This window comes from Parasteatoda tepidariorum, chromosome 9, assembly GCF_982258835.1.
Source record: "Parasteatoda tepidariorum strain Cologne lab strain chromosome 9, Ptep-v5.0, whole genome shotgun sequence".
In the NCBI taxonomy this organism is placed as follows: Eukaryota; Metazoa; Arthropoda; class Arachnida; order Araneae; family Theridiidae; genus Parasteatoda; species Parasteatoda tepidariorum.
In genome coordinates, this window is record NC_141763.1 from 13,200,421 (window position 1) to 13,227,452 (window position 27,032).

The window sequence follows — 27,032 nt, forward strand, 5'->3', positions numbered from 1 at the left end:
TCATTTATGCAAGTCTGTCTCGTTTTTTGGTTTCATTTTTTGAACAATATTTTCTAGATTTTGTAACTTCTTAAAATGTTACTCAGCTACCTCATGATTTGTAAAAAAATTTAGTATCACATTTATTGCATTGGAGGCTTCCACATGGGTTACAGCTACAGTCTCAGGATCACTGTCATTGTCCTCACTGTCCACAACTTGTGAAAAAATTTCAGAAATTGTAGCTTGTTCGTTGACTGCAACATTTTCCTAGAACTTGAGAGGGGTAATTGCCTTGTAAGGAAGTTAAATAGGCTTTTGTTAGAAAAGAGCTTCCCTCGCCTGAAATAAAAATGACCTTATAAGCAATAAGGATTTTTAAAACTTGACCATATATCCGATATTTTGTAACAAGGAATTCCTATTCAGTGAGCCGGAACTTTGGAAAAGTGACCTTATATCGAGGTCTGACTGTGTATATATATATATATATATATATATATATATATGGGTCATTCTCACGAAAACTGTCATTTTTCAGTTCATAAAATCCCAAAAAAGTAAAGTGAATAAAAAGCTCTGAAACTTTTTATATTAATAGAAATATGTAATGGCATTATAAAGAAAGTATATATCCTATAAATTATACTTAATATTTAAATTAATTAATTTTTTAAATAATTAATTTATAATTAATTAATTTATAATAATTAATTAATTAATTTAATAAATAAATTAATTAATTTAATTAATTAATTTATTAATTTTTTAATTTATTTTTCAATTTAATTAATAAGTAAATTAATTATTTTCACTATTTAAAAAGTGAGGGAATGACACTAATAGTGAGGGAATGATATTTTATTTTAATACATGTTTTTATCTAAGTTACATCTACCTAAAGTTTGAAAATGATAACATACTAAGTATATCTAATATTTATTATAATTTAGTCTTATATATTTAATAGTTTTTACAGGTTTGGGAAATAAAATTGGCTGGCACGATTGAACAAAAAAAATTTGATAATATACTCATCTTGAATCATTCCCTCACTTCAGCGTCATTCCCTCACTTTATACACTAGTGAGGGAATGACGAATTCAATAAAATTTAAAAATAACAGTTAGGCCTAATTAATTTCTGAAGTCAATCACGTACAATTATATTCATACAAGAAAGCAACATATAATTATCCACTTTCTCGATGAAGTTGTATTTTATTTTACTCTAAAAAATGACATGAGGGAATGACAAATGTAAAAAATTTTACGTGGTTTGATTTATTCAAATTTATTCCACAGCAAAGCTTCTTTAAGTTGAAGATGGAAACATACTGCAATTTTGTTCTATGATGCCACTTGTTAACTTCTGAAGTTTTTATTAAAATATTTTTATTCTAAGAAGATTGCAGGTGATAAGAACATTGTTGTTAGGGAATGACGCGAAACACTGGGGACAAAGTTTAAAATAGTGCTGTGTTAATATTTTTATCAGAAATTAAATTTAAAATTGATTTTCTGAATTCTATATTTCAGTATTCTGAAATAAAAAACACGAATTTGTAAAAAAAAAAATAATTTATTTCAGAAACAATTTTTTTCTTTTTTTAAATCAGCAGTGGGGACAAGTGAGGGAATGACATATTGGTATATTTTAATTACCTAAAATAAACAAAAAATAAAAATTGATAATTTTATTTTTATTCTTTTGTCAGCTTGCATTCTGAAAGACACTTTCACTGAATTTTTTTTTTTCGTAAGCTGTAAAACAAGCATAAAATATACTGGGGACATGAAAATGACTGTTTTTGTGAGAATGACCCATATATATATATATATATATATATATATATATATATATATATATATATATTTTTAATTTTTTTGTGCAGGTGCCGCTAAATGGTAGTAAATCTGCCCTGGACAGACCCCTGAATTCATTTCTCTGTAGTGAAAAAATATTAATAAATATTTGACATTAGAAAATTTATATAATTTTTTAAATGCTTTGTTTTATATTAATTTTGAAGGTTATTATTGATACAGTCAAACCCCGCTATAGTGAACATGGTTTATAGTGAACTCCCGGATATTGTGAACGAAATGTACGGTGCCATGCCTTGCTATACACGGATAATGTTATTTTTTGTGGATATAGTGAACCAAAAAAGTGAGGAAGTTGGATATAGTGAACTTTTTTCTGTCTTCGACTGATTTTTAAAAAAAAATTTTTTTAATAATTTTGATATTTCTACTTCAAATTAAATACATACACCGATTTTCAAAACCATCTATAGAGGGGAATGTAGCGATAAGCATTTTTTCTTGTTTGTTTCTTTTATCTCACTTTCCCATTCCTAAACAAACAAAGCAGATGTTTCCAACCCAGGCAGACAATGCACCTGTAAGGTGTCAGCGTAATCAATGTGCATTATTTTTCAGAGGGAATGAGTAATTATTTATTATTGATCAAAGAGTTGGACACTAATATGTGTTGATAAGGCCCTCATTTCAACTCCTTTTTGCTCTCAGTTCAGTTAAAATAAATCCTGCAAACAAGTGTCTCAAATTTAACTAGGGCTAGCAGTAAACGTAAAACGTTCTCCATTGATGATAAAATGGGCATAATCAGAAAAATTGAAAATGGATGCAATCAAGCTGCTATTTGCAGGGAATATAAACTATCCAAATATGCAGTTTGTAACATATGGAAAAATAGGCCATTAATAATTTCTGCTCATGAAAAAAGTTTAGATGGTGGGAAAAAGTTGAGAAATGCAGACCACAAGGATAATGAAGAAACATTGCTGAAGTGGTTCATCAATCGAAGAAGCCGCAATTTTCCAGTATTTGGACAAATGTCGATGAATTTGCTAAGCGATTTTATGAGACTACTTTTATGTGCTCGAATGGCAGGTTAGATAGGTTTAAAAAGCGGAATAACAGAAATTCAGGAAAAATTATCTGAGAGTCGGGAAGTGTTTCCATATCTGATGGTGAGGATTGCTCATCAGCTAAAGATTACAAATTTTATTTTGTACGCAAGATGAAGAGTAATGAAAAATAACACATTTTTTGCATCGACATATTATTTTTCAGTCATTTATTTGAATAATGTGTAATAAAAGGGAGGAGTTAAGGAACCATTAGTTAAATTTTAATTGCCTGCGTAACGGATATAGTGAACTCCCGGTTATAGTGAACCGACACTTCGGTCCCTTGAAGTTTCACTGTAGCGGGGTTTGACTGTATATTCTTTTTGTGTAAGTAGTCTAATTGAATTTTTTAACTTTTAGATGAATCAAACTATTCGTGACTTGGCTTTACTCTTTGGTGATACAAGAATCCTTGATGCCATTGATGAGGTTAAGTATTAAATTCATAATTTATTAGAAATTTTCTTTTGCTTAACTGTCACTGTAGTCACAGTTAGTTGTAAATATTAACGTTCTGCATCTAATTATGTTGTTTACATTTATATTATTCAAACAAATATGTAATATACACTTCATTATAATAAAAAAAAAAACAGTACCTAAATCTGAAATGAATCAATCATACCTAACTTAAATATGATTATTTAATTTTGTAGAAAGTTTTTTTTTAAGTACATTGTGGTTATGATTTAAGTTATCTTGCTTAGACAGGGGTCTGTTCAGAAGAAATTTGGGTCCGTTAACGGACCCTTCACAAAATATCTTTTCATAAAAACGGACCCTTCACAAAATGATTTTTCTTTTAATCGGACCCTTCACAAATTTGTTTATCTTCATTATTATTTTATTAATCGAATAAACCCTTTCCAGGGCAGAAAACAAGAAAGATGGATGTAAACGAATTAAGTTGTCTTCGGCAGACGATTCTTCCATTATTCGTCCGAAATGAATATTCTGCGTTCAGCAGTATAGGCTAAATACCAAATATTTGTATGTTGCATCTCTAATTTAGAAGCAGCAATTGTTGGTTATTTTTTGAAATTTAATTTTTTTAATTATAATTTTACAGTGTTGAGCATAATCTTGTATGTCTTTACAATTTAAAAACTCCTTGAAAATTTTTTTTTTTTTTTGTTGCAAAAACGGACCCTATTTGCACAAATTTATAAAAGCGGACCCTGGTTGAAAGAATGTGAGTTATTTTTTCACAATTTCATGAAAAACGGACCTTTCACAAAATGTCTGGACAGACCCCTGTTAGAACCAGCATAGAATTTTTTCTGTTTAACTAATATTGATGAAATATAGTACACAAATTATATATGTATCAGCAGTTCCCAATTTTTATGGAGTCCTGAGTGGTCAATTTCTTTTGGACAAAATCTTGACTTTATAAAATAAATTCATTAGCAATAAACATATTTAGGCAATTACAGATGGACCTCTATTTAACGAAGTCTCTAATTCCCGATAATAAGTTCGTTATATGGAAAATTGGTTAAATAGAAAATCACCATTTGAAATACTTAAACAAAACAAAATAGGTTTTAAATTCATAAACACCAGACATAATTAAAATAGCAATTGATGGACCTTTATCTTGTAAACTAGTATCTAATATTTATTTTATAAATCTTAACCATGAAAAAAATCTGCTTGGAAAGCAAGAATAGAGCAAAACATTATCAAGTGTTACATTACCATGCTAGATACATTTTCAACTAAAAAAAGCTAAATATATGTATAAAATTACAGCTGCATTTATTATAAAAGTAATTTTAAACATACATTACCACATGCGTTCTTAAGTTTAATTTCTACTGAATAAATCCATTAATTTTATCTGAGTTTTTTCATTTGAAATGCAAACAAAAAGGGGAAGGGATTTTACTGCTTTCTCTAAAAGTAAGTGGCTTCGAAAATCAATTTTCCCCATAAAATGCGTTAACAAGTTTTAAATGTTTGGAAATATTTCGGAAAATAGGAAAAGTTGATCTCAGAGAAAAGTTCGTAAAATAGAAAATTCACTTCATTATTTGGAAGTAATTTTACGTCGAAATTTCCAAAAAATTCTTGGTTCCTCGAAGAAAAAAAATTTTAAAATAGAGAAATTCGCAAAATAGAAGTTCGACTGTATTTCGAAAAGTATTTAATGTAAAGAATAAAATTTTTTCAAAATACTCTGAAATTTTTTAAATAGCATTAAAAAATAATAAGCTGATATTAATATTACAATAAACTGAATTAAAATTTTGTGGTAGTGAAGATGTAAATGAACTTAAAAACACCGAGAATGATTATCGGGGAAATATTTTTTTGCATTAGTTATTTTATTGTAAATTGAAAAGCTCAATGCTCATATTATTTTTTTAAAAAACATTTAACGCAAAGAAGATGTGTTGAAAATGTCTTAAAAAATTATATTCATCTAAAGAAAAAAATATCACAGGAATTTTTTCACTTATATTTTTTCACTCATGTTGAAATAACGGGCGCCATATTATATATATTTTTAAAACGTAAAAGGTATTAAAATTCTTGTATTATTTTAAAACAATTGATGGAGATGTGAATTGTAACATATGTAGGTAAATAAAATGTAAAAAAATCGCCACATATTTCAGGACCACAAAGTATAAAAACTGTGCTGTATGTGGAGGGTTAAAAAATAATAGTATTAAAAATATGTATATATTTTTTTACAATATTATTGTATCGCTTATTTGCAACTAAATAGTACATTTATTTTTTAATGCGAAAAAAATTAATTTTCAATTAACTTGTGCAATGCAGGTTGTTATGTGTTGGATTGTAGAGCCCGAAAGATACCATGAAAGAAGAAAAAAACTGGCCTTGTATGGTTGGGACTTAGAAACTGTTAAAGTAAGTAACTTATAGTTATTTATGCGACAAGTGGCCCATTAAATTGCACCAAATTTAGTGAGATTTAACTTTAAAGTTCAATACTAGTTTGTAAAATTTATGACTTAGTTTATTGGACCAAAAAATGCAATGATAAATAAATTAATGTTAATAAGTTTCATAGTTGTCTTGATAATCTTAATTTCTATGATTGAAAATATTCTTTCCTTAATTGTCCTGGTTTTTTACATTTTGTCCTGTTATTCCCAATTTCTTGTATATTCAGAACATACCATTTACATAAATGTGCAATTTTAAGAGAATTGTTCGTATTTTTAAAAAATTCCTCTCAATATAAAAGAAGTAAGAAAAAGTAAAGTAAGAAAATTGAGACTTCTCAATGTTAAGATTGGTATGTTCTATTCAAAAAGTGAAGTTGGAAAGGAGTTCCAAAGGAAAAGGAGTTAGCTCAAAAAAAATCTCTTTTCTTTATCTTCCCCTTGTCTTTAGAAAAACAAATTATTTATGAATCAGTGTTGGAAGAAAGATTTTCTGAATAACTCTCCCGAGCCATGGTGGCTCAGGGGATAGAGCGTTCGCCTTCCAAGGTGGTGAACCTAGTTTGAATCCCAGAGATGGCTGGTTGATGCGAATTCCAAGTCTCTACCCAGTCTTTTCGAGTCTTTTTACCAGCTCACTAGTAACTACACATATTAAAAATTGTTACTTTTCTTTTTCTTTTAGTCTGGGGCCATAAGATCTTCAATTTGACTCATTATCTTATCCCATTAGCAAATCTAACTTCTTACCAAATTGCCCATATTACCTATTTCCTCTCATCTGTCCCCCAGTGGACTGATCCTAAAAACACAGTTGCCAGTAGAACACTGAAATCAAGCATCACTGACTGTGGTCAGTAAGTGGGTAGGCGACCACTTTGATCAGCCTTCGTAGTAACTCAGGCTGCGCTGTATCAGTCCTCGTTAAAGTGCCGCAAGACGTCAGCCTACCGAAGCAGGGGAGCCATCCCCTCTGCAGAGGATCAAAATTGTGATGTCATGTCTTTGGATCATCCTCAGGGATGTTTCCTAGACCATCCTTGCACCGACCACAGTGCTGACGTAAAATATTCTCAGTGGTAGACGGATCACGGGTTAGAGTCCCCTTGTCATCAGGCAAACCGGAGAAGGTTTTTGTGGTTTTCTTCTCCATGCAACACAAATGCAGGTTAGTTCCACCAAAAAGTCCTCCCCAGAGGCAAAATTTCTCCCAATACTTGATTTAGACACAAACTTACGAATACTCGAATGTAACTATGCATTTAGTGAACTTTAGTGAATTGCTTGTATCTTTTACTTTTGCTTTTACGAATACTCGAATATAACTATGCATTTAGTGAACTTAAAATTCATTTGTTACTTTTGCTTAGGATCGTTTGGAAAAAAGTACCGAAGACTACTTTGGCTACGTTAAAAATCTTCAGGTGAGCTATACTTTCCGTGCGTAAAGATTTTAGCCATTTATTCTGGCTTTATAATTATTTTTTTCTTCCTCTCACAACAGAGTGGGATTAAGGCACTCTCCATAGCAGTTGAAGCTGGTGATGTAGAGAAATACTTGCAACTCAAAAACACTTTATCTGCTTTGGATGCACCTGAACTGTTTCTTTGGCAAGCTAAAGTAGTGGTAAGCAAACTCATATTTGAAAATTAGAATATCAAGTTTATAATTCAAATCTCTTTGCAAGTCCTATCTTTTGTATAAGCTAAATAATGAAGATTGTTAGCATATACTAAAGACAGAGTTGAGGAAAAGTATTTATCGCAAAAAGGAGTATGTTCAAATATCACGTAAGCTCCTTACAGAATACCCTCCTGTAAGGTGCTTACGTGATATTTATTGGTTAATTTTTTTTTATTAATTAACTAATAATTAAATTTATTAATTAATTGTTATATATATTGGCTAATTATTTTTTAATTTATTGGTTGATATTTATTGATTAATATTGATATTAGGTGGTTGTGATTTGCTTATCTTTGTTAACAAGAAGAAAGATGGGTATGAATAGTGCTTACATAAAACATTGGAATCCCTTTATTTTCAAAATTGTCTTAAAAGGCAGGAAAAAAATGGAACAAAAAAAAACTACATATGGAAAAATTTTGAATTTGAAATAAAAGTTCAATTTAAAAAAAAAAAGAGTTTGAGAAAAAAAAACATGAAAAAAATTATCATTTTATATCAATAAGAATGTGCACAGGATGTTTGTAAAAGTAGAAATATTTTCTTAGAATGCTACATTTGGAATTTAAACTCAGGGAAACTTGGAAAACTTAGTTTGTTTTGAAACGTCTTCCCCCCCCCCTCCTTGGGAAGGGTTTATTCGATTGACAAAACAATAATGAAGATGAACAAATTTGTGAAGGTTCCGATTAAGAGATAAATTATTTTATGAAGGGTCCGTTTTTATGAAAAGATATTTTGTGAAGGTTCCGTTAACAGACTCAAATTTCTTCTGAACAGACTCCTGCTATGTGTAAAATATTTAGTACTTATGCAACAATTATCATGAAATTTATATTATTTCGTGAAATGTATTTTATTTATCCATGTTGGCAGCTATGATAATAGGAAAACAAATTTACCAAAGATTATAATGCTCAAAATTTTTAAAAAAATGGATTGCTAAATTGTAAACTCTATTTTTATGCAAAGTTACCTAGTCTATTTGAACTTAATCCTAAAATTAGATTGCTTCAGTAAAAAATCAAAGTTAAAAGAAATTCCAGGAGGAAAATGTTTGTGATCATCTTATTTTCACTTACAAGAGGGAGGGGTGTCCTGAATTGCCGAAAACGGTTACATAATATTTGAATGACTCCTATGTTATTGAAAAGAGTTTATAATTTTGCAGGTATTGCAGTTTTTCCATATATCAAGAAACTTTGATGCTGAACTCCTCATTGTATTGAATTATTTTTATTTCATTAAAACATCTATATAAAGTTGCAATTTTTTGTTTGTTTATTTTTCAGGGAGATGGAATGCCCCTTCTTCACAAAGCTGTTCTGCATAACAGATTTGAAATAGTAACAGATATTTTACTAGAAAAACCATACGCTGAGTCTATTGATAATTTATTCGATCAGGTGAGCCATTTTACAGTTAGTATTTATATAAATAACATTTTTTTCTAGGTCATGATATGCTGAACTGTTGTGACTGTATTAATGGCTGTATTAATTTTAATCAAAATAGAGACATTCTTCTGTATTAACTTTAATCAAAATATGGCCATTGTTTTGTATTAATTTTCATCCAAATATGGACATTGTTATGTACAGGGTATCTGGTACATTTTAGATTTTGAAATCCATGACTAATTCCAAGAATTTTTCATGGCTTGACGAAGTTATTATTTTCTCTGACAAAAACAAAACAATAAATTTAAAAAATCATTATACTTGAATTATAACCTACATTCATTGAAATAATAGGTATAACCAAAAACTATTATACTCTGAATCTTTATATTTATAGATTTTAAATTTAAAAAACAGAGTAAAAAAAGAGTTAAACAATAAAATAACTTAAAAAAATACAAAAGCAATTTTTTTTCCATCTTTTTTTCTGCAGAATTATATTCTAAAGATACTTTACTTGTTCATCAGAAAGGAAAGAAACACTCCTGATTTTTCTGTTCTCATTTTAGAATAAAAAAAACTCGCCAATGACTGGCTTGCTTCAGCTAGAATTTTAAATGGATAAAATAAAAATAAAAAATACATAAAAAAATTCTGAAATCACAGAAGATTGAAATTCGCTTTAGAAATGATGTTTTTTCTTTCATCTTTTGAAAAAACACCAATATTTTTAAAGAACATGATAAAAAAAATTTATTTTTCAATGAAATATGACTGTGAGTGGGGATTTTGTTACAAATTCAGATATTCGAAACACCATGAAATTGGGTTTAAAAATTAGATTTTTCGTTGACCTAAATCCATGACTTTCCTTGATGTTTTTTTAAAAAAATAGTTAAAATCATGACATTTCTTGACAAATTTTGTTCAATATTCAATATCGAAATTCATGATTTTCCATGACTTTCCAGGTGCGCATACCCTGGTAATAGATACCCTGTATGTATTAATTTTAATCAAAATATGGACATTGTTCTGTATTATAATCATACTAAAGATATACCGACTTGTGTTCATTTCAGAATCGTCGCACTGCCTTGCACTATGCTTATGCTAATTCAGAGTTGAGAGATATCAGAGCCTTACTCATGACTTATGGATGCTCTGAGCATGTTCTGGATAAAGTGAGCTTACGTCTCTATCTTTACTAATCTTTTCAATATTTATTTTTGAAACTTGTCTCACAAGGGGTTTTCTTTTTTAGGTAATGTTGCTTATAAATCAGTATGAGAATTAATTATTTATAATATTTTGTTGAAAATTATATTTTTGTAATTAATGACTTTTAAAATATCCCAGCTTTTCATTGAGATTCATTTTAAAAGTTTATTAACCTTCTTAAAGAAGAAAACCATTTATTTGATAACAGAAAAGATAAAATAAAATTTCTTGATATTGCTTATTTGATTAAATGTCAAAAATATTTCATCATGTTTATAAAAAAGGCCATATTTAAGGAAAAATGAGTGTAAAAATAAATTCTTTTATTTGCATGATGAGGAAAAAAATACCAGCAGATTTTATGCAACAATAAAAATTTTATGCCAATTATTGAAGAACACAAAAAAATATTTTAAAATTAATGAATCAAAACTGATGATAATGAAATAAAAAATAATGAAGGAAAATAAACTATGCAAATAACTAAAAATTGTATTAAAATATACTGACTTTTTTTCATATTCATAATTTAAAAGAATAAAAATTATTAAATTTGCAATAAATAGCTGTACCATATTTTTGAATAATGGATTCAAGATATTCTCATGATAAGAAAAATTTTGAACTAATTAAAAAAAAAAAAAAGAATTCTTAAAAAAAAGGAAAAAACTGGATCCATGTAGCAGAGATAAGTATTAATTACGTAAAAATATCATTAAAATACCACAAGGTTAAGAGCATATAAACGTTTTGACCAAACGCTTTATTTTTGTTTTAAGTACTAGTCTCAAATCCGTTAAATAAACATTAACATTTTGATTATTTTTAAATAAAAATGACCATTTTTACCCTTATTTTGACTTGACTGTGGTGAATTTCATAACTAAGTTTTAACGTAATTTTAACCAAGTAGGTTTCTTTTTTAAAGCATTTTATACTTTCTATTAACCAAATTATTAACGTTTATTTTCAGTTATACGAAATTTCGTTTTTTTACCATGAATATTAACGTTTTTTATCGCTTATTTTTATTATGGGAAATTTCATAACCGATTCTTAACGTAAATTTTACGTTATTTTAACAAAACCTGTAACTCTTTTTTTTTTTTTTGTATATCCATTCCATTAATTTATTACTTTTTTAAAGTGAAATTTCTCACTTTTATGTACATGACATTTAATTTTAAAATTTGTTTTCAATTTGAGTTAGGTTGACTATTTAAAAGTCTCATAATTACTTGCTAAGAAAAAAAAACATTGCTTATTTACAAGCAAAAATTGAATTAATTTTGATGGGTATTTTTTTAGAAGTTTTGGTTAAACTAGGAAACCAGATGAAAGAAGCAAAATCCAGTAAAATTTACAGTTATGCAACAGGGTTTTTGTTTTTAATTTACAAGGAAACAACCTTATTTAGAAAGTAACAAGTTTGTATTTGATTCTCTAGCTTACTTGAGCACACAAATATAAGAGAAAAATATTTATTTTTACACCAGATCTAATCAATAACCTCAAGTTTCTGAAAATTTTTCTTCGTTCAAGCAAGACAAAACATTAAAAATTAAAGCATTTCCACAACAATCAAGGGGATAATAGAGGTTAAGGCTTCATTATTTTGAGATCAATGATGTTATTGCACACCTGCCACCTTTACTCCCAGAAAAGTGATATCCATCTCTCTGAAACTGGGTTGGCTATGAGCCATCATCCAGTATCAAACCTTGGTTCTTCACAGAGACAGCTCAGTTCTTAACCACTGTGCTCTCTTCAAGAGTTCAAATTGGACAAAACTCGGTGCATGAGCGTTCACCTTAGAATGAGGTGAACCGGGTTCCAATCCCAGCGATGGCTTGCACCAACCATAGTGCTGGCGTGAAATATCATTAGTGGTAGACGGATTATGTGTTAGACTCCCCTTGCCATCAGGCTAACTGTGAGAGGTTCTCATGGTCTTCCTTTTTGTGTAACGCAAATGCGGGTTAGTTCTATCAAAAGTCATTCATGAAGGCAAATTTGTCCCAATACTTGATCCAAGAGTTCCCTTGTCTTCTGGATTGGGTTCAAAATTACAAGGCTATGGTGTTGAACATCAGTAGTTGTAAACCAAAAAAATGGGTTCGCTGTACAACAATGGTTATAAAATTTTTGAAAAAAATTCAGTGCATTAACATTTTCTTTATTAAAAATTAATTTTATAACATTAGAGATCACTAAATTAGCCCGCAAAGACATATTTTTATATGATAATATGACCTTTGCAATAAATTTTTAACTCTTCTGATGATTTATTTTCTTTATAGTAAGAAATTGCTCATATTTATACATAGTGCTCTTGTTTCAGGCTTATAAGGAACCTCTCGACTTCAGAGAAAAGCAAGATACTCAACCTATGCTAGAATTATTAGACAGATTAAAATTAAAGGTAAAGTTACAGTTTTTGATTGAAACTTTTTATTTGTTTAAAAATTAGATGTTATGCAACCACGGTAAGTTATTAAACAAGGTGCGTAGCGTTTTTAAAAAAGAGCTTATTTTTTTCATTTACATTTTTTAAAAGCCCTTAAAGGTGCTTTATTTTATTCGGGATTTGTAAAAAGTGCTTAATTTTCTATCTTTTAAAGAGAGATTTTTTTTTCTTTGCTGTGTTGATTGTGATTCTAAATTACAAAAAAATTCATGATTTTCTCATTAATATTTTTCAGAAACTAGTTAGTTTATCTTGATTATGTAAAGTTTTTGAAATTTTTTTTGAATTTTATGTTTATAAGTTAAGAACTTTAAACGATAGAAAAAAAATTATTTTTATTGCTGCACAGATCCTAAGTATGATTTTTTGTTTTGGAAAGTGATTAAAAATATTTTTTGAGTTCTTATTTATTGCTGGAAAATTTTACTGCTGTTAAAGATCAGCAAAAGAGTTCATTTTCTTCATATGTAAGAAAAGTTGGCAGGGAAAATTCGTGTGCATTATTTCTTTTGATGAGAATTCCTAAATGGCATACCATTCCAAATCTTTGATTCACTAGGATAGAAAACTCTTTAAATGAGTTACATTTATTTTCTCCCTTTCCCTTAGTCTTTGATTTCTTTCCCTATATCACTAGAATGAACTATTGGTTTGCTTTTTCCATGCTAAATTGTGATATAAGACCTATACAATGTTTAGCATATTTAATAAAATTTATTGTAAAATGCAACACATTAATGAGTTTTTCTGACCTTTATCCTAATTTTGTACCACCCAACTGCTAACCTTAAATCTATATATATGTATATTGATTTTTAGAGAATGCATGTCCACTCTTTAAAATTTTAGAAAGTCGTTTGTTTTACTTCCTTAATGATTTTTATATACTTATTCAAATAAAGATCCACATGTGTGTCTACTGAGCTGAGTTCGATGAGATTCTAGCATTCTCATGTGCAACTCTGCTGCTTTTTGCAAGATATTCTCAATTTCAGACTTCATTTTCCAACCTCTGAAATCGAACCGAAAAGTCTCTCGATCAGCGGTGGCTAATCTAATCCAGAACGGTAGATTCAAAATCATATGGTGGCTAATATATTCAAGAAAATAGTTCTTTGTCAGAAACTAGCTATTTTATCATCATGATCATGTAAAATTATTTTGCATTTTGTTAAAGTATGTAGCTTAAAAATATTTGAGTGTTTAAAAAAGTTTGTTGAAAGATTTGGCTCCGCACTCTGTATTGCCCAGGTCGAAAAATGTGTCGCTGTTCAGATAATCACATGAGCAGCAAACTTAGTCTTTTTTTTTTTGTTGCTGAGATAAAAGGTGACAGGGACAATGATTGATTCTTCAATAGTGAAAAAGCATAACAATATTTTAAATTTCGGATAAGGCAAGAAAGATGAATTGAAAATGTCTTTAAATCAAAATTTGTTTTTTAAAATTTAGAAAAAGTGGTGTCTAGTTTGAAGCGATAGAAAATTAACATTTCGGGGTACGAATGACTGTCCATGTCTAGTTATGGGAGTGTCCGCTTTGAAAAGAGGGGGTACTGAATGGTTAATTTATAGAAGATTCACAGAGAATTGAAAAAAAAATAATGAGAGGTGTCAGTTTTGTTGGAATGTCCGCAAAGTGAGGTCTCACCTCATAAAGAATATCTAAATTTTTATGTCTTAAAACTTTGAATTTGCTTGAATAATTTTATTCTTCATAAAGCATTTATGTAATGGGTGACTTAATCTATTAAGGACTAAGTTAATATCGTCGGAGAACAAATTCTTTGTTCTATTTATATAAATGCTTGATCTTGCCTAATCGCAGTGTGGGGATTTCAAATCTGAAACTAGTTTTGCTCCTAAAGCTACAGATTTTTTTTAAGTAACATTTTTAGTAGACATGTACAAGTTTACTTAACTCTGCGTTATATACGTTTTTAAACTTCTAAAGAAGTTAGAGCAAATCATCAGGATAAAAGTTGCATAGGAACTCGTGCCCAAAAATGTCATCATACATGGCTAGGGGCACTTCCCTATTATGACCTTTTCAGAAGCACTCAAAGAAACAGTTCATAATAGGGATACACCCCTAGTGGCGTATAACGCCACTTCCGAGCATGGGTATGGCTGTAAGTTTATCGCGAGGAAAAAGACCCGAAATTCGCAGAAAATTTTGAAAATTACGCAGATTATAAACATAAAAAAATTTACTATATAAATTATGCAAAAGACAGAAATTGTGCAAATAATAAAAAATACACAACAAAAGTATTTCTTTTAATTCAAACAATATTCAATATTAATATTTTTATTTAAATGAATAGAATTTTGGTACAAAGTATAGTACATTGTCAGATTATTCTCATTTATGCTTCGTCTTTCATCACTTAATAAATTTTTATATTTAGAAAACGATCTGTCTGCGTCCACGATGTTTGTAGGCACCGATAAACATCGAATTGCCAATTTTGCCGAGCATTCGGTCTTTGATTTCCAAAACTCGATCAATTTTCCTTCATCAAGGCGAATTTCTTGACCGTTGCTTTGTAAGAAGTAATTGCTGTGAAAACTCAAACATTCTACATTCAAACTACTAGTTACAAAAACCTTTTCATAAAAAACTGATCCCTATATAAGAAATCACAAGAAGCCGACCAGGAAAAATTGTTTGGATATGTAGAAAGTCAGTTGAAATTTCATTGCCAAGTGCAATAGCCTGTGTAACAATTTTTCTGTCAGAGATTTGATTTATAACATTTTCCTTCTTTTGCCGAAATCGTTTGTACTGTTACTAACTTCAGGAAGGTAATCGTATCAGTCTATTACCCTCCCTAAGTGTAGAAAGACCACCTTACTTGGCAAGATTGTGATTATCTCTTATCTCTGAACTATTTTCTTGTCATTTTGCTATTGATTCACTCCCTTAAATATCTAATCAATTTTACATGTTCAATTTAAGGCTTCAGAAAAGTAAAAAAATAAAAAAATTTTAAAAAATTCAAATTTTAAGCAATTTTTTCGAAAATCAAAACATATTGAGAAATTCGCTGATTTTAGAAGAAAAAAAAAAGAGGACAATTTCGCAGAAATTCGTGCCGCAACAGCCCTAAGCATGGGTATAACATTTTATTCCTGATAATGTTTCTCACCTCCCTTAGTTGGTTGCAACATTTAAGTCGATAAAATTCGAAAACAATTTTCAGACAATTTACATAATCAAATAAGTAGTTTCTGATAAATATTGTAGAGAAAATTGCGAAAATCGCGAAAATCATGCATTTTTTTGTAATTTAGACCGATAATTGACGCCCGGTGGCTGAGCGGTAGCGCTTCGCGCTGTCGTGCCACAGGTCCCTGGTTCGATCCTCGGTCCGGGCAAGGTTGACTCAGCCTTTCAGTGGGTCGATAAATAAGTACCAAGCATGCTTGGGGACTAAACACTGGGGGTTCCGCGTTCGGCTGACCACCTGACCGGAACATCTGCTCCTGCACCCCAGAGCCCAAGGTCAAAGAAATTGAGATGGGCACAGTAGGCCTTGGGCCTCTATGGGCTGTCGCGCCGCTGAGTTTAGTTTTTAGACCGACAATCGATACGGCAAAGAAAAAATCTATTTTTAAAAGATAGAAAATTAGTAGGCTGTGATAGCCTGGTCCGTAGGCCCATGTCCGAGAGTTCGAACCACCGGCCGATGACTCCCAGTGTAGTAAATGGTGACTGATGCACGTTAATTCTGTCGAGTCGCAAAGTCTTCCACGTTCCCGTAACAAATCAACACCTCTGGGGGTACTGGATTGGAGATTGATCGTTCTCTGATTCAGGTCAAAATTACGATCTGTGGATGAATGAATGGGTTCGCCCTATAAACGGGCATGACGTATGGGTGTGGCAGAAGTTGAATTCTTGGCCATAGATGGCGCCACTGGTAAACAAGAACAATCACACCCCTCTGCCTAAAAAACAGGCATACGACAACAACAGAAAATTAAGCACTTTTTACAAACCCTGAAAAAAAAAGCACCTTTAAAGGCTTTTAAAAAACGTAAATCAAAAATAAGCACCTTTTACGAATGCTACGCACCCTGTTTGAACTAAAAATCGAACTTTCTCTTTGTACTCAATTATTTTAAAATGTTTCTCTTAGACATATTTAAACCCTGAATGTGATCCGTGGAGTTTTGAGATAAGAAATGACGATGATCATCCATCCATCACATCATCCCGCTGCTCTGAGAGAGAAGATGATGATGCTTCAGAGAGTGAAGAGGAGGACACAGTCTCTGAAGAGGAGGAAGAAACTACTCGTTCGTTTTGCTTAATAAGCTAGTCTGTGATTTACTTTAATTAAATAGCATCGCAAATATTTCTTTAAAAAATAAACTGTGTTTGTGAATTTATGAGGCCACAGTAGAAGGAAATCAGAGAAAAGGCAAGGATCCTTTGCCCTAGCAACAATTTTTCCTCAACCCCAGTTGGGTTGAATATGAGTCCTATGAGAACATGCATTAGGGGACCGGTATTGGGATGTCAATATTTTGTAATATTGGTCCTAGAATGACCAATATAGAACCTACTAGGAGTACAAATTAGTTCGGTCCGTTTTTTGTGTGGTCAAAAATGCATTTATTTCTGAACGAAATGAATGAACAGATTATCAAAGTATTGTCCATCGCTGGCTACTACTTTTTCCCCCCTTTCAGAGAATTTTCGAATTCCATCTCGAAAAAAATGTCTCGTCTTTTGAGGCGTTCCACGTCAGAAGCCAATTTTCGATTTCTGCGAAAAAAGTGAACCGGTGGGTGACCTGCTAAATCGTGCTGAGTCTGTCAGAACAACCAGTAATGAGAAGGAGCAATGTCCGGCGGATACGGCGGGAGCGGCAAAATATACCACTTGAGCGTTTCCAAATAATTTTTTATGATTTATCATGCAGAAGAATAGCTTTGTCATGTCTTTGCTCGTATTCCGGCCGTTTATCTCATAATGCACGGCTCAAACGTATCAATTGTAGCCTATACCGATCGCCCGTAATGGAATCTCCAGATTGTAGCAGCTCATAGTATACAACACTCTTTTGGTCCATTACCACCATTCCCTACATGATTTATCAGTTGGAGTATTGTCACCATAAACTTCTACAAGCATTCGATGCGTTCAGCTGCACTTTTCTTACAATTAAAGCAGAAACATAAAACCTCGCGCAAATGCTGCTTAGTTACCACAAAATTTGACATATTCAACAAAGTAAAAAAAAAAAAAAAAACAGGGTTTTTGTATGAAACTCAAAGCGATATAAACTGAATATTACTGACAGGTGTCTTATCTTCTCTGAAACCAGCTGTCCCGATGAAACATTCATAACAGCCAGAGCCATCTTTTGAAAATGGACCGAACTAATTTGTACTCCCAGTATATTGGCTGAATAGAGAATAACGGGTGAATCTGACAATTCTATATAGGACCGATATTGGTTGTAAAGTGGCTGTAATATATACGGTGAATCAGAAAATTACATATAGTGTCAATATCGGAGTAATAACGGCCCTTTGAACTTTTATTGAGCCAAGATTCGTGAATATTGGACCAATGACGGCTGATAGGGAATTTATTTTAAATACCCAATAAGTCAAAGAAAGTAAATTATTTTTAATTTGAGTTACATTAAGTCCAACATTTTTTCCACAAAATTCATCTTGTTTTTGTAAAAAAAAAATATATATTTATAACTCTAATAACAATTAAAAGTGTTTTAAATTATATCTTCTGAAGAATAAAGCATAACCCGAAAATCAATAAAATTTATGACGGATCGGAGACATTCAATAAAATTATTAATCGGAGACATTCGATAAAATCAGACGATATTTCGGAGTTTTGTTACCATCCTGATTTAAATATGTCAGGCAAAATTCTGGAAAATTTATTGCCCAGCCTTTTATGCTCTATTTTCTTAAATTTACGAGATAGTCAAATATTAAATGGTCAAAAATCAATTCACTCAAATGCAATGAACGAGCAATCGTTTTAATATATCTCATTGAATTCCATTTCTTCCCATCTTAAAATGTTTTGGAAAACATGTGTCTACCACTACTAAAATAAAATTTTATTTATTAGTATATAAGACATGTAAAACTAGATTCTATGTTGGGGTACCTTTTCATAGACAAAAGTTGACATAGTTTATAACTTCTTTCCCCACATTGGTGACTCAGCGTGATGTGATCTCGCCTACTTTGATGGATGGGACTGCGACTTATCCACCTCCTCTTGCTGTTGCTACTTAGTCTCGATCACACACGTCAGCCTGTATATACTCGACTGCTAATGGCAACACGAGAGTGCCCACGACCGCGAACTTAATACAGCTCTCTCGATCAGCACTCAAAAGTAAAGTGATTTTAATACAGCTCTCCCGGCTTCTCACAAAACAGCAATGTAATCAACTAGTGGTATGCGTTCATTGAATTCTATCCCACCTATAATTCTGGTTGTGGAGTACTGTAGTGTGTCTACCGCTACAAAAATACAATTCCAATTTCCTAGTATATGAGACATGTAAAACTTGATTCTATGTTGAGGTACTTTTTCATAGATAAAGATTGACACTGACGTGACTGCTGAAATCACCGCTGTTTTAGAAAAATATTAGCCGAATATCCTTAAAATCAGATGCTGAAACAATATTAAGATTTTTCTTCCCCTTGCACTAAAATAGAAAATGCTAAATTATAATGAATATTAAAGTTGTAGACTTTTATTTTTATATATATTTTAAATCATTTTTTTCTATATATTTTCTTAGCTTGTACATTTACAAATAAAAAGAACTCCTGTGACAGAATGTGTTTTTCTTATTACTCACATAAATTTTGTTTTCGTTACTAAGTAAGATTGCATTGCAATATCACACTCAAAATCGGGGTGCGTAGCCTGATTTTTCAACCAAAATTAAGCACTCAAAAAATATTTTTAAGCACTTTCCAAAAAAAAAAAAAAGGATCTGTGCAGTAATAAAAAATTTTTTTCTTCTACGGTTTAAATCCTCATTAATTTCAGAAATTCCCAGATTTGATTAAATTTTTCATTATTCCAGACCATATTTTTTTTTTATTGGTATATGGCGACAAGCTCAGCACCTCTATCCTTCTTAAATTAAAGCTCATTTCACTTAATCATGATGTTCATTTGCAATGGGTACCTTCCCATGTGAATCTCCACGGGAATGAAATGGCCGTTGTTCTTGCTAAGGCAGGATTACAACAACTCCCTCTTCCACACTTACTTTTTTGGAGTTAATACTCTCTGGAAAAATCAAAAATCCCCGAGGAGTGGAAAACACCCCAACCCACAATTAGTTCAAGGGATCAAAACCGGGTTTGTCCCTTGACCTCCCGTGTGACAAACGTACCCGGACTGTTCTATCAAGGCTTGCTAGTGGTCACATCAAGTGCCTAACTTTCAACGAGGGCAGGAAAACCTTCGTCACCTGCACCAAATTCATCAGGCTTCTCCTGAGCACCTCTTTGATTGCATGCGACTCTCTAAGGAGGATCTCTTTAGCAATCCTCTCTTAGTCTTCGACTTCCTTTCAGTCAACGAACTCGTGGATCTTGTCTGACTCCGTCAGACAGTGAGGATAAGCAACAACATATTTTTTTATACACAAATTTCTTCAGAAAAATACTTTTTTATTTGGTGTATCGAATAAATTTTGCAAGGAACAAAATATCATTAAAGATATTGACTAAAAATGGTTCCAAAATATGGACAATTTACATTGGAACTTTATAATTGAACTGTTAAAGATTAGTCTAGTTTTAACAGAAAATTTCACAGTTTGTTTGGTCAGGAAGAGAATCATTTTCTTTTGTATGTTATGCATTTATTCATTTTTAAAGTTTATTTGCAGTTTTAAACACAGAATTTATAAATTTGGTTATTTATGAGCATATAACTTCAAGTTCAGGACAAATTCTTTACAGTAGTTAAAATCCCACTAACAATGATAAAAAAAAATCAAATTAATTTTAGGTAACAAGTTTAATGAATAAATTTTTATTAATAAATTTCGATCCCAAAAATATTTCAATATTACTAGAAAAAAATAATCCTATATATATATATTTAAAAAAAAAAACTATTTTTATTACTAAAATCTAATTTCTGATTAGTTTTCATTATTCTTCCAGCACAAGTAGCAAGTCTTGCAGAGTTCCCACTAAACTTAAGAAATAAAATCCCTTCTCCAGGTTTTACATGAAAAGTTTAATTCTAGATTACTTTTTTGCTATATACATTAAATAAAATTTTTAATACAATTAGCAAAATTTTTTTTTTAAATAGAAAGCTTGCTTAATATTAAATTTTGTAAAAAAATTTTTTTAGTTGGTGAAGATTTAACATGTTGATATTAAATACATAAATCATAGATAGCAGTATTTTATACAGAATCTGAGAAAATTTAATTAACTTAATGAAACAACTTGTGAAAATAATTTAAGTGATATAGTCAGCTATATCTAACTTGTGATAAAGACCTAATAATAATTTCTGCATAAAGCTTAATTTTAAGCTTCGATTTATTGAACTACAAATATGGTTACATTTAAGAACAAATTTAAAACAAGGAGTTTAGTTAAGAGTATTTTTCAAAAATTCATATTCTAATTTTAATAATTCTGAAGAAAAAAAAATATGTTGCAGCAGAATTTTTACAAGAAATAATAAAAATAGATGTTATCCTTTGAAGCTTAACCGGTTATTTTCCAGGTTTGTCACTAGATTTTCACCAGGTTTGTAACTTTTGATGACCAAAAAGTGCATTATTCACTATTTCTTCTCCCCTACAGCCGATCACTGGTCTAGTGGTTACTGTACTGGACTACGGGGCCAGTGGTTGAGGGTTCGAATCCCACCGGTAATGTCCTTTCTTCTGTGTGGATGTAACCTGTCCTATAAACCGGTTTGTGGTTGTATGATGAGGCAACGTACTCTACCGCAGTCGCTTAGTCACAGGTGACTAGGTAATAAGAGAGTAGCATTTCAAGCATAATGTCGCCATTTTATAACCGACGTTGAACAGCTGACCCAACTTAGAGTTTATGACTACCAATGTTCAATTCCGTAGCCTTGTAATTTTGAACCCAATCCAGAAGACAAGGGAACTCCTGGTTCAAGTATTGGTTCATTTACCAATTGGATCAAGATTCTTGTTCATTTACGTCGCACCAGAGCTGCACAATGGGCTATTGGCGACGGTCTGGGAAACATCCCCGGAGGATGATCCGAAGACATGCCATCAAAATGTTGATCCTCTGCAGAGGGGATGGCTCCCCCGCTTCGGTAGCCCGACGACCTGCACGCGAAGTCGAGCACTTTACTGTAGAACAGTTTAACGAGGACCGATACCGCACACCCTCGGTCCATACGCAGGCTGATCCAAGTGGTCACCCACCAGCACACTGACCGTAGCCAGTGATGCTTGACTTCGGTGATCTGCTGGGAACCGTGTCTTAACGATCAGTCCACTGCGGGACTTCAAGGATTGGGAGAAATTTGCCTTCATGGCGGACTTTTGGATGGAACTAAAGGTCTGGTTTCTTAGGACAAGCGCCTTATCTGGGCGTCAGCGGAAAGTTGAAGTACAGCTGACGCCAAAAAAATACTTTTTTGTTAGCTCAGCGTGAGCAGTCGGTCCAACGCAGACATTATCTCTCATTGCGCATGCGTTAATAACGCAAACAAATATTTATTTTAAATTTGTATTGATTTTTTTACTGCCGACCAGTGTTTTAGAGAACAAATAATGACTCTGTCCAAGAAAAAACACATTATAGCTGAGCTAAATGAAGAGTGCTATGTTTAATGAAGAAGCTACGTTTAATGTCAAAATCTTGGCTGATTTCAATGTGCTGTTGGCTGTTGTCCGCCATTGCTTCTGTGGTTAACGTCACGTTGTAATCCAACTGCAGTTGAGTTGGACGGCAATTGTAGTTCAAGATGAGCGTTCGATGACGTATACTATCAAACTCACAAATGGACCAATCAGAGGTTAACGCTGATTTCCAGCTGACGGCGTCCTGTCCTAAGAAACCAGGCCTTAACCTGCAGTTGCGTTACGCGGAGAGGAAGACCACGAGTACCTCCTAAGGTTAACCTGACGAGAACAGAGGCTAACCCATGATCCATCCCCCACTGGCGATATTTCTCGTCAGCACAGTGGTCGGGTCTAGCCACATGCGGATTCGTATCAACTGGCCATTGCTGGGATTCGAACCCGGTTTACCTCAATATAAGGTGAACAATCTATCACCTGAACCATCCTGGCTCATGTGGGCGCCATTAAAAAATATAATACCAGGTATCCCTGCCTTGTACATATTAAAATAGAAAACCAGAAGCAAAAGAAAGTACAGAATAAATCATGTGAACTAATTTTATTATCACAATACATACATCAATTTCTATTAATTTTTTTCTTCAATTCCTCTCACACTTCATTTGACAAAAAATCTAACTTTTGCATGATTGTGCAGCTATCACAATTTACTCATCTGACACAATTAATGCAAGAAAAAAACCAGCTGACTAGCATTAAAACATAAAAAGTTTTTATGCAGAATACATTTACTAGTTATCACAGGTCAACAAATTCTTAAGTGTGTTTTTTTTTTTTTTAATCCCCCGTTAGACAAATAAACACTCACTATTTGTTTCATCTGCGATTCAAATCAAATTAGAAAGGAATGCTTTTTTTTTTTTTGTTAAGAAAATTAAGAGCTTGAAAAAAAACCCATTTTTAAAAAAAAAAAAAAAAAACAATTCTACCACGATGATGGACATAAAGAGAGAGTTCATTCTAGAAACTAACAAAGAAATTACAATGATTAGTGGCATACAGCAAATTTCAAATCTATTACATAACTATCAGAAAGATTTGTTACAGACAGCAAAATCTACAGCTTAGTTGAAAAAAGAAGCACATTAAATGTTGCAAAAACAATTGTAAAGTAACAGGGCTGCCACTCAAATCTAGAGGGGGAAAAAATCCCCATGTTTTTCCTGTACATATTATACACAATATATTAAGAGGAAACAACAATTATAGTGCTCTTATGTAGCTATATTGGGCTAACTATACTTATAGGGAAAAAGGAACAGCTGAAACATACTTAAATAATGTAAATTAAATAATTTAGTATAGATGGCAGCACTTTTTTAAAAATTTTACTCATTGAATGTTTTTTTTGTTTTATTTTTCAAAAGGGGTCTTCACTTGATTTATTTCTAAAGTTTTCTTAATGATTTGGCAATTTATATTTTATTTTAATTTGGTTATTCAAAAGGCTACGTCAGTTTTTGGTATTACCATTGACAACAGAAAGTTCTCTGATGAAGTGCTGTCCTGGCTAACACACATTTCCTAAAATTTTTTTTAGTTTTCTGCTAAAATTGTGTTTCTGACTTTCTATATTACAATAAAACAAATTTGGGATTAAGCTGCTTTAAGAGCTTTCTCATTTTGATTTATTATTTTAAATGTTATTTACTTATTTTGAATTTGTAAATCAGTTTCATTCTTTGAAATGATTTAGTATAACTGAAATATCCTTAAATACCTCATAGATGACGCTTTGAGTGGCCACCATTTTAAAATTGTGTTTCTGACTTTCTATATTAAAATAAAACAAATTTGGGATTAAGCTGCTTTAAGAGCTTTCTCATTCACCATTGCTAAAATTGTGTTTCTGACTTTCTATATTAAAATAAAACAAATTTGGGTTTTAGCTGCTTTAAGAGCTTTCCCATTTTGATTTATTATTTTAAATGTTATTTGCTTATTTTGAATTTGTAAATCAGTTTTATTCTTTGAAATGATTTAGTATAACTGAAATATCCTTAAATACCTCATAGATGACGCTTTGAGTGGCCACCATTTTTTTAAAACAACGAAAATAGGAAAGAAAATTCCCTGTATTTTCTCAGTTTGTAAAAAAAATTCACAATTCCCTACATTTTTCCTATTATTTTAGGTGATTTTTAAATTCCCTGTATTTTCCAGGAATATTTTGAGGGTTATTAGGGTCTACAGGATCAGATGGCTGGGGCACGTTTTTTGGCGTGAAGATTTGGACCTAGTTAAAAAACTTACTTTTTTGAAAATTGAAGGAATTAGAAGAAGAGGGAGACCAGTTACAAGATGGTTGGACAGTGTTGAGAAGGACTTAAAATTGTTGGGAATAAACAGGTGGAAACATCTAGCTCAAAGCTGCCCTGTCTGGAGGCAGCTAATTGAGAAAGCCTTGGTCTGCACTAGGCTGTAGTGCTGACAAAGAAGAAGTATTTTCCAGGTTTTACCTGTGGAGTGGCAACCCTGATTAAAAACTGGTTAAAATTATAAAAAAAAAAAAACTAAAAGTACATAAGGGAAAAAAATTTTGAGTTTAAAACGACAAAAACAAGAGGCAAAAGAAATATGATTATTAATTCAGGATGATTATTAATTCAGTATGATTAATATTTTCTGGAGAGTGAGAGCAACGATTTCAGTAGTTTTTAAATGATGCAAATTGAAACTTTAATATAATTATCACAAGCATCAAAAAGTCATCTCTATAAAAAGTTATTTGTTTAGAAATCCAACAAATAGTGTTTATTCCTCGCATTAATACTTTTAAAATTCATACAGATAAATATTAAATGCATATATACCTTGCTGAAGTTATACTTAAACATTCAGCAAAAACTGATTATATATAAATACTCGCATCTACCAATTTTAAGTCTAGTATTAATTGCTCCATTAAGTATCAAAATTCGAACAAATTTAGTTTAGTGATGTCATACTTATCATAAGTAAACACAATATAGATAAAACTCTTAATAGTGAGATCATATATTAATAAATAAAGCAGAATCACTTTTTATAAATAGTGTCTTACAATACATAAAACAAAAATAATTTCATAAACGTTAAGATTTTTTCATTCAAAACAAATGTAGATTTACCCTTAACAGACCAATGCTACCATATAAACAGCACGGCAGCAATTATCATTTTATTATTATCACACTTATTAGTTATAACTTATGCAGCTATAATTAATCGTATACTTATAATTTTTAATATTATGATTAAGTACGACAATTATGATTAAGTACTAAGTTAACTTGGAAATACTTTCAAATTGTTTAGGGTTATTAAATATAATGTAAAACAGGAATTTATTTTACATTTAAATAATTAATCGCCTTTTTCCAAAAGGTTTCACAGAAAATACAAATTTTGGCTAGAAGAAAAAAATCCCTGACTTTTCCTGGTATATCAGGTAAACTTTAATCAGGTAAATTTAAACCCCAGCCATATTTTAACAATACCATGATATTTTTCATCAGGAAACTTTGATTTTTTTTTGTATTTGTAATATCAAATATTCAATTTTGTGAGCAATAACATATAATAGAATGGAAACATTGAAAAGTTTCACTAAATGGTGGGATTTTTATAAAATAATTGTAATAGATGTTAGAATTATTTAAATCGAATCTCGGGACACTGTTATTAACTATTCTAAGACTGATTATTTTTAAAGTATGATATAGGAATTTTCCAGGTTTTTTGTAAAAAATTACAACTTTCTCTGACTATTCCCTCCTGCTTTTTTAAAGTTAAACTAAAATTCCCTGACAATTCCAGGTATTCCTAGTTCCTCGGGAGCCCTGTAAATTGAACAAAAAAACAATGTGTTGTCATACTATAAAATACCTAAAAATGATCTATGTTCACACAAAACAAAATAAAAATCTATTAAAAAAATTTTTTGATTGACTTAGAATAAAATAATTTTTTAAAAAAAATACTATAAATGCACAAAATATAAACAAGTAAAATAAATAATTTAAGAGATAAAAATTTTAAAAACATAAAAAAAATCAATATATATTTAAGTATTTCAGATCTTGTAATTATCAAAATGTTTAATTTTGATGTTTTATACTAAAATGTAAAAGACATGCAAATTAAAAATAATACTTCCGAAATAAATACAGAATTTTGCACTTTTCAAATCTAAACAACAATACTGAATTTTCAAGTACAACTCTCTATAATGATAAATGTCATTAAAAAATCTTATTTTCTGATGATTCTAATTTTGTTACTTTTTGAAAGAAAAATAATATTGTCCTAGAATCCACTCCTTATCAAAAATAAATGAAACAAACATTTTGATCCTATTAAATTCAATATTAATTTATAACAGTACATAAACAAAAACATTTTCTTTGAACATGTTAATATGCTTTGATTCAATACTTATTATAGTTAATAAACATAAATAAAAACATTTTCTTTGAACATGTTAATATGCTTTGATTCAATACTTATTATAGTTAATAAACATAAATAAAAACATTT

At 30.9% G+C, this 27,032-nt stretch overlaps 1 protein-coding gene across 2 annotated transcripts in view; it reads left to right on the plus strand.

The window, feature by feature from the left end:
- The window catches only part of LOC107440974 (uncharacterized), a 41,811-nt gene extending 24,818 nt beyond the window's left edge, over window positions 1-16,993 (plus strand). For both annotated transcript variants that reach the window (XM_087150895.1, XM_087150896.1), the window contains 8 exons: window positions 3,278-3,346; window positions 5,711-5,800; window positions 7,209-7,262; window positions 7,343-7,465; window positions 8,818-8,931; window positions 10,008-10,109; window positions 12,488-12,568; window positions 16,758-16,993. In XM_087150895.1, coding sequence (XP_087007021.1) covers window positions 3,278-3,346; window positions 5,711-5,800; window positions 7,209-7,262; window positions 7,343-7,465; window positions 8,818-8,931; window positions 10,008-10,109; window positions 12,488-12,568; window positions 16,758-16,940 — 816 coding nt within the window. In that variant the 3' untranslated portion in view covers window positions 16,941-16,993. The remainder of the gene's footprint in view (window positions 1-3,277; window positions 3,347-5,710; window positions 5,801-7,208; window positions 7,263-7,342; window positions 7,466-8,817; window positions 8,932-10,007; window positions 10,110-12,487; window positions 12,569-16,757) is intronic.
- The last annotated feature ends 10,039 nt before the right edge of the window (window positions 16,994-27,032 follow it).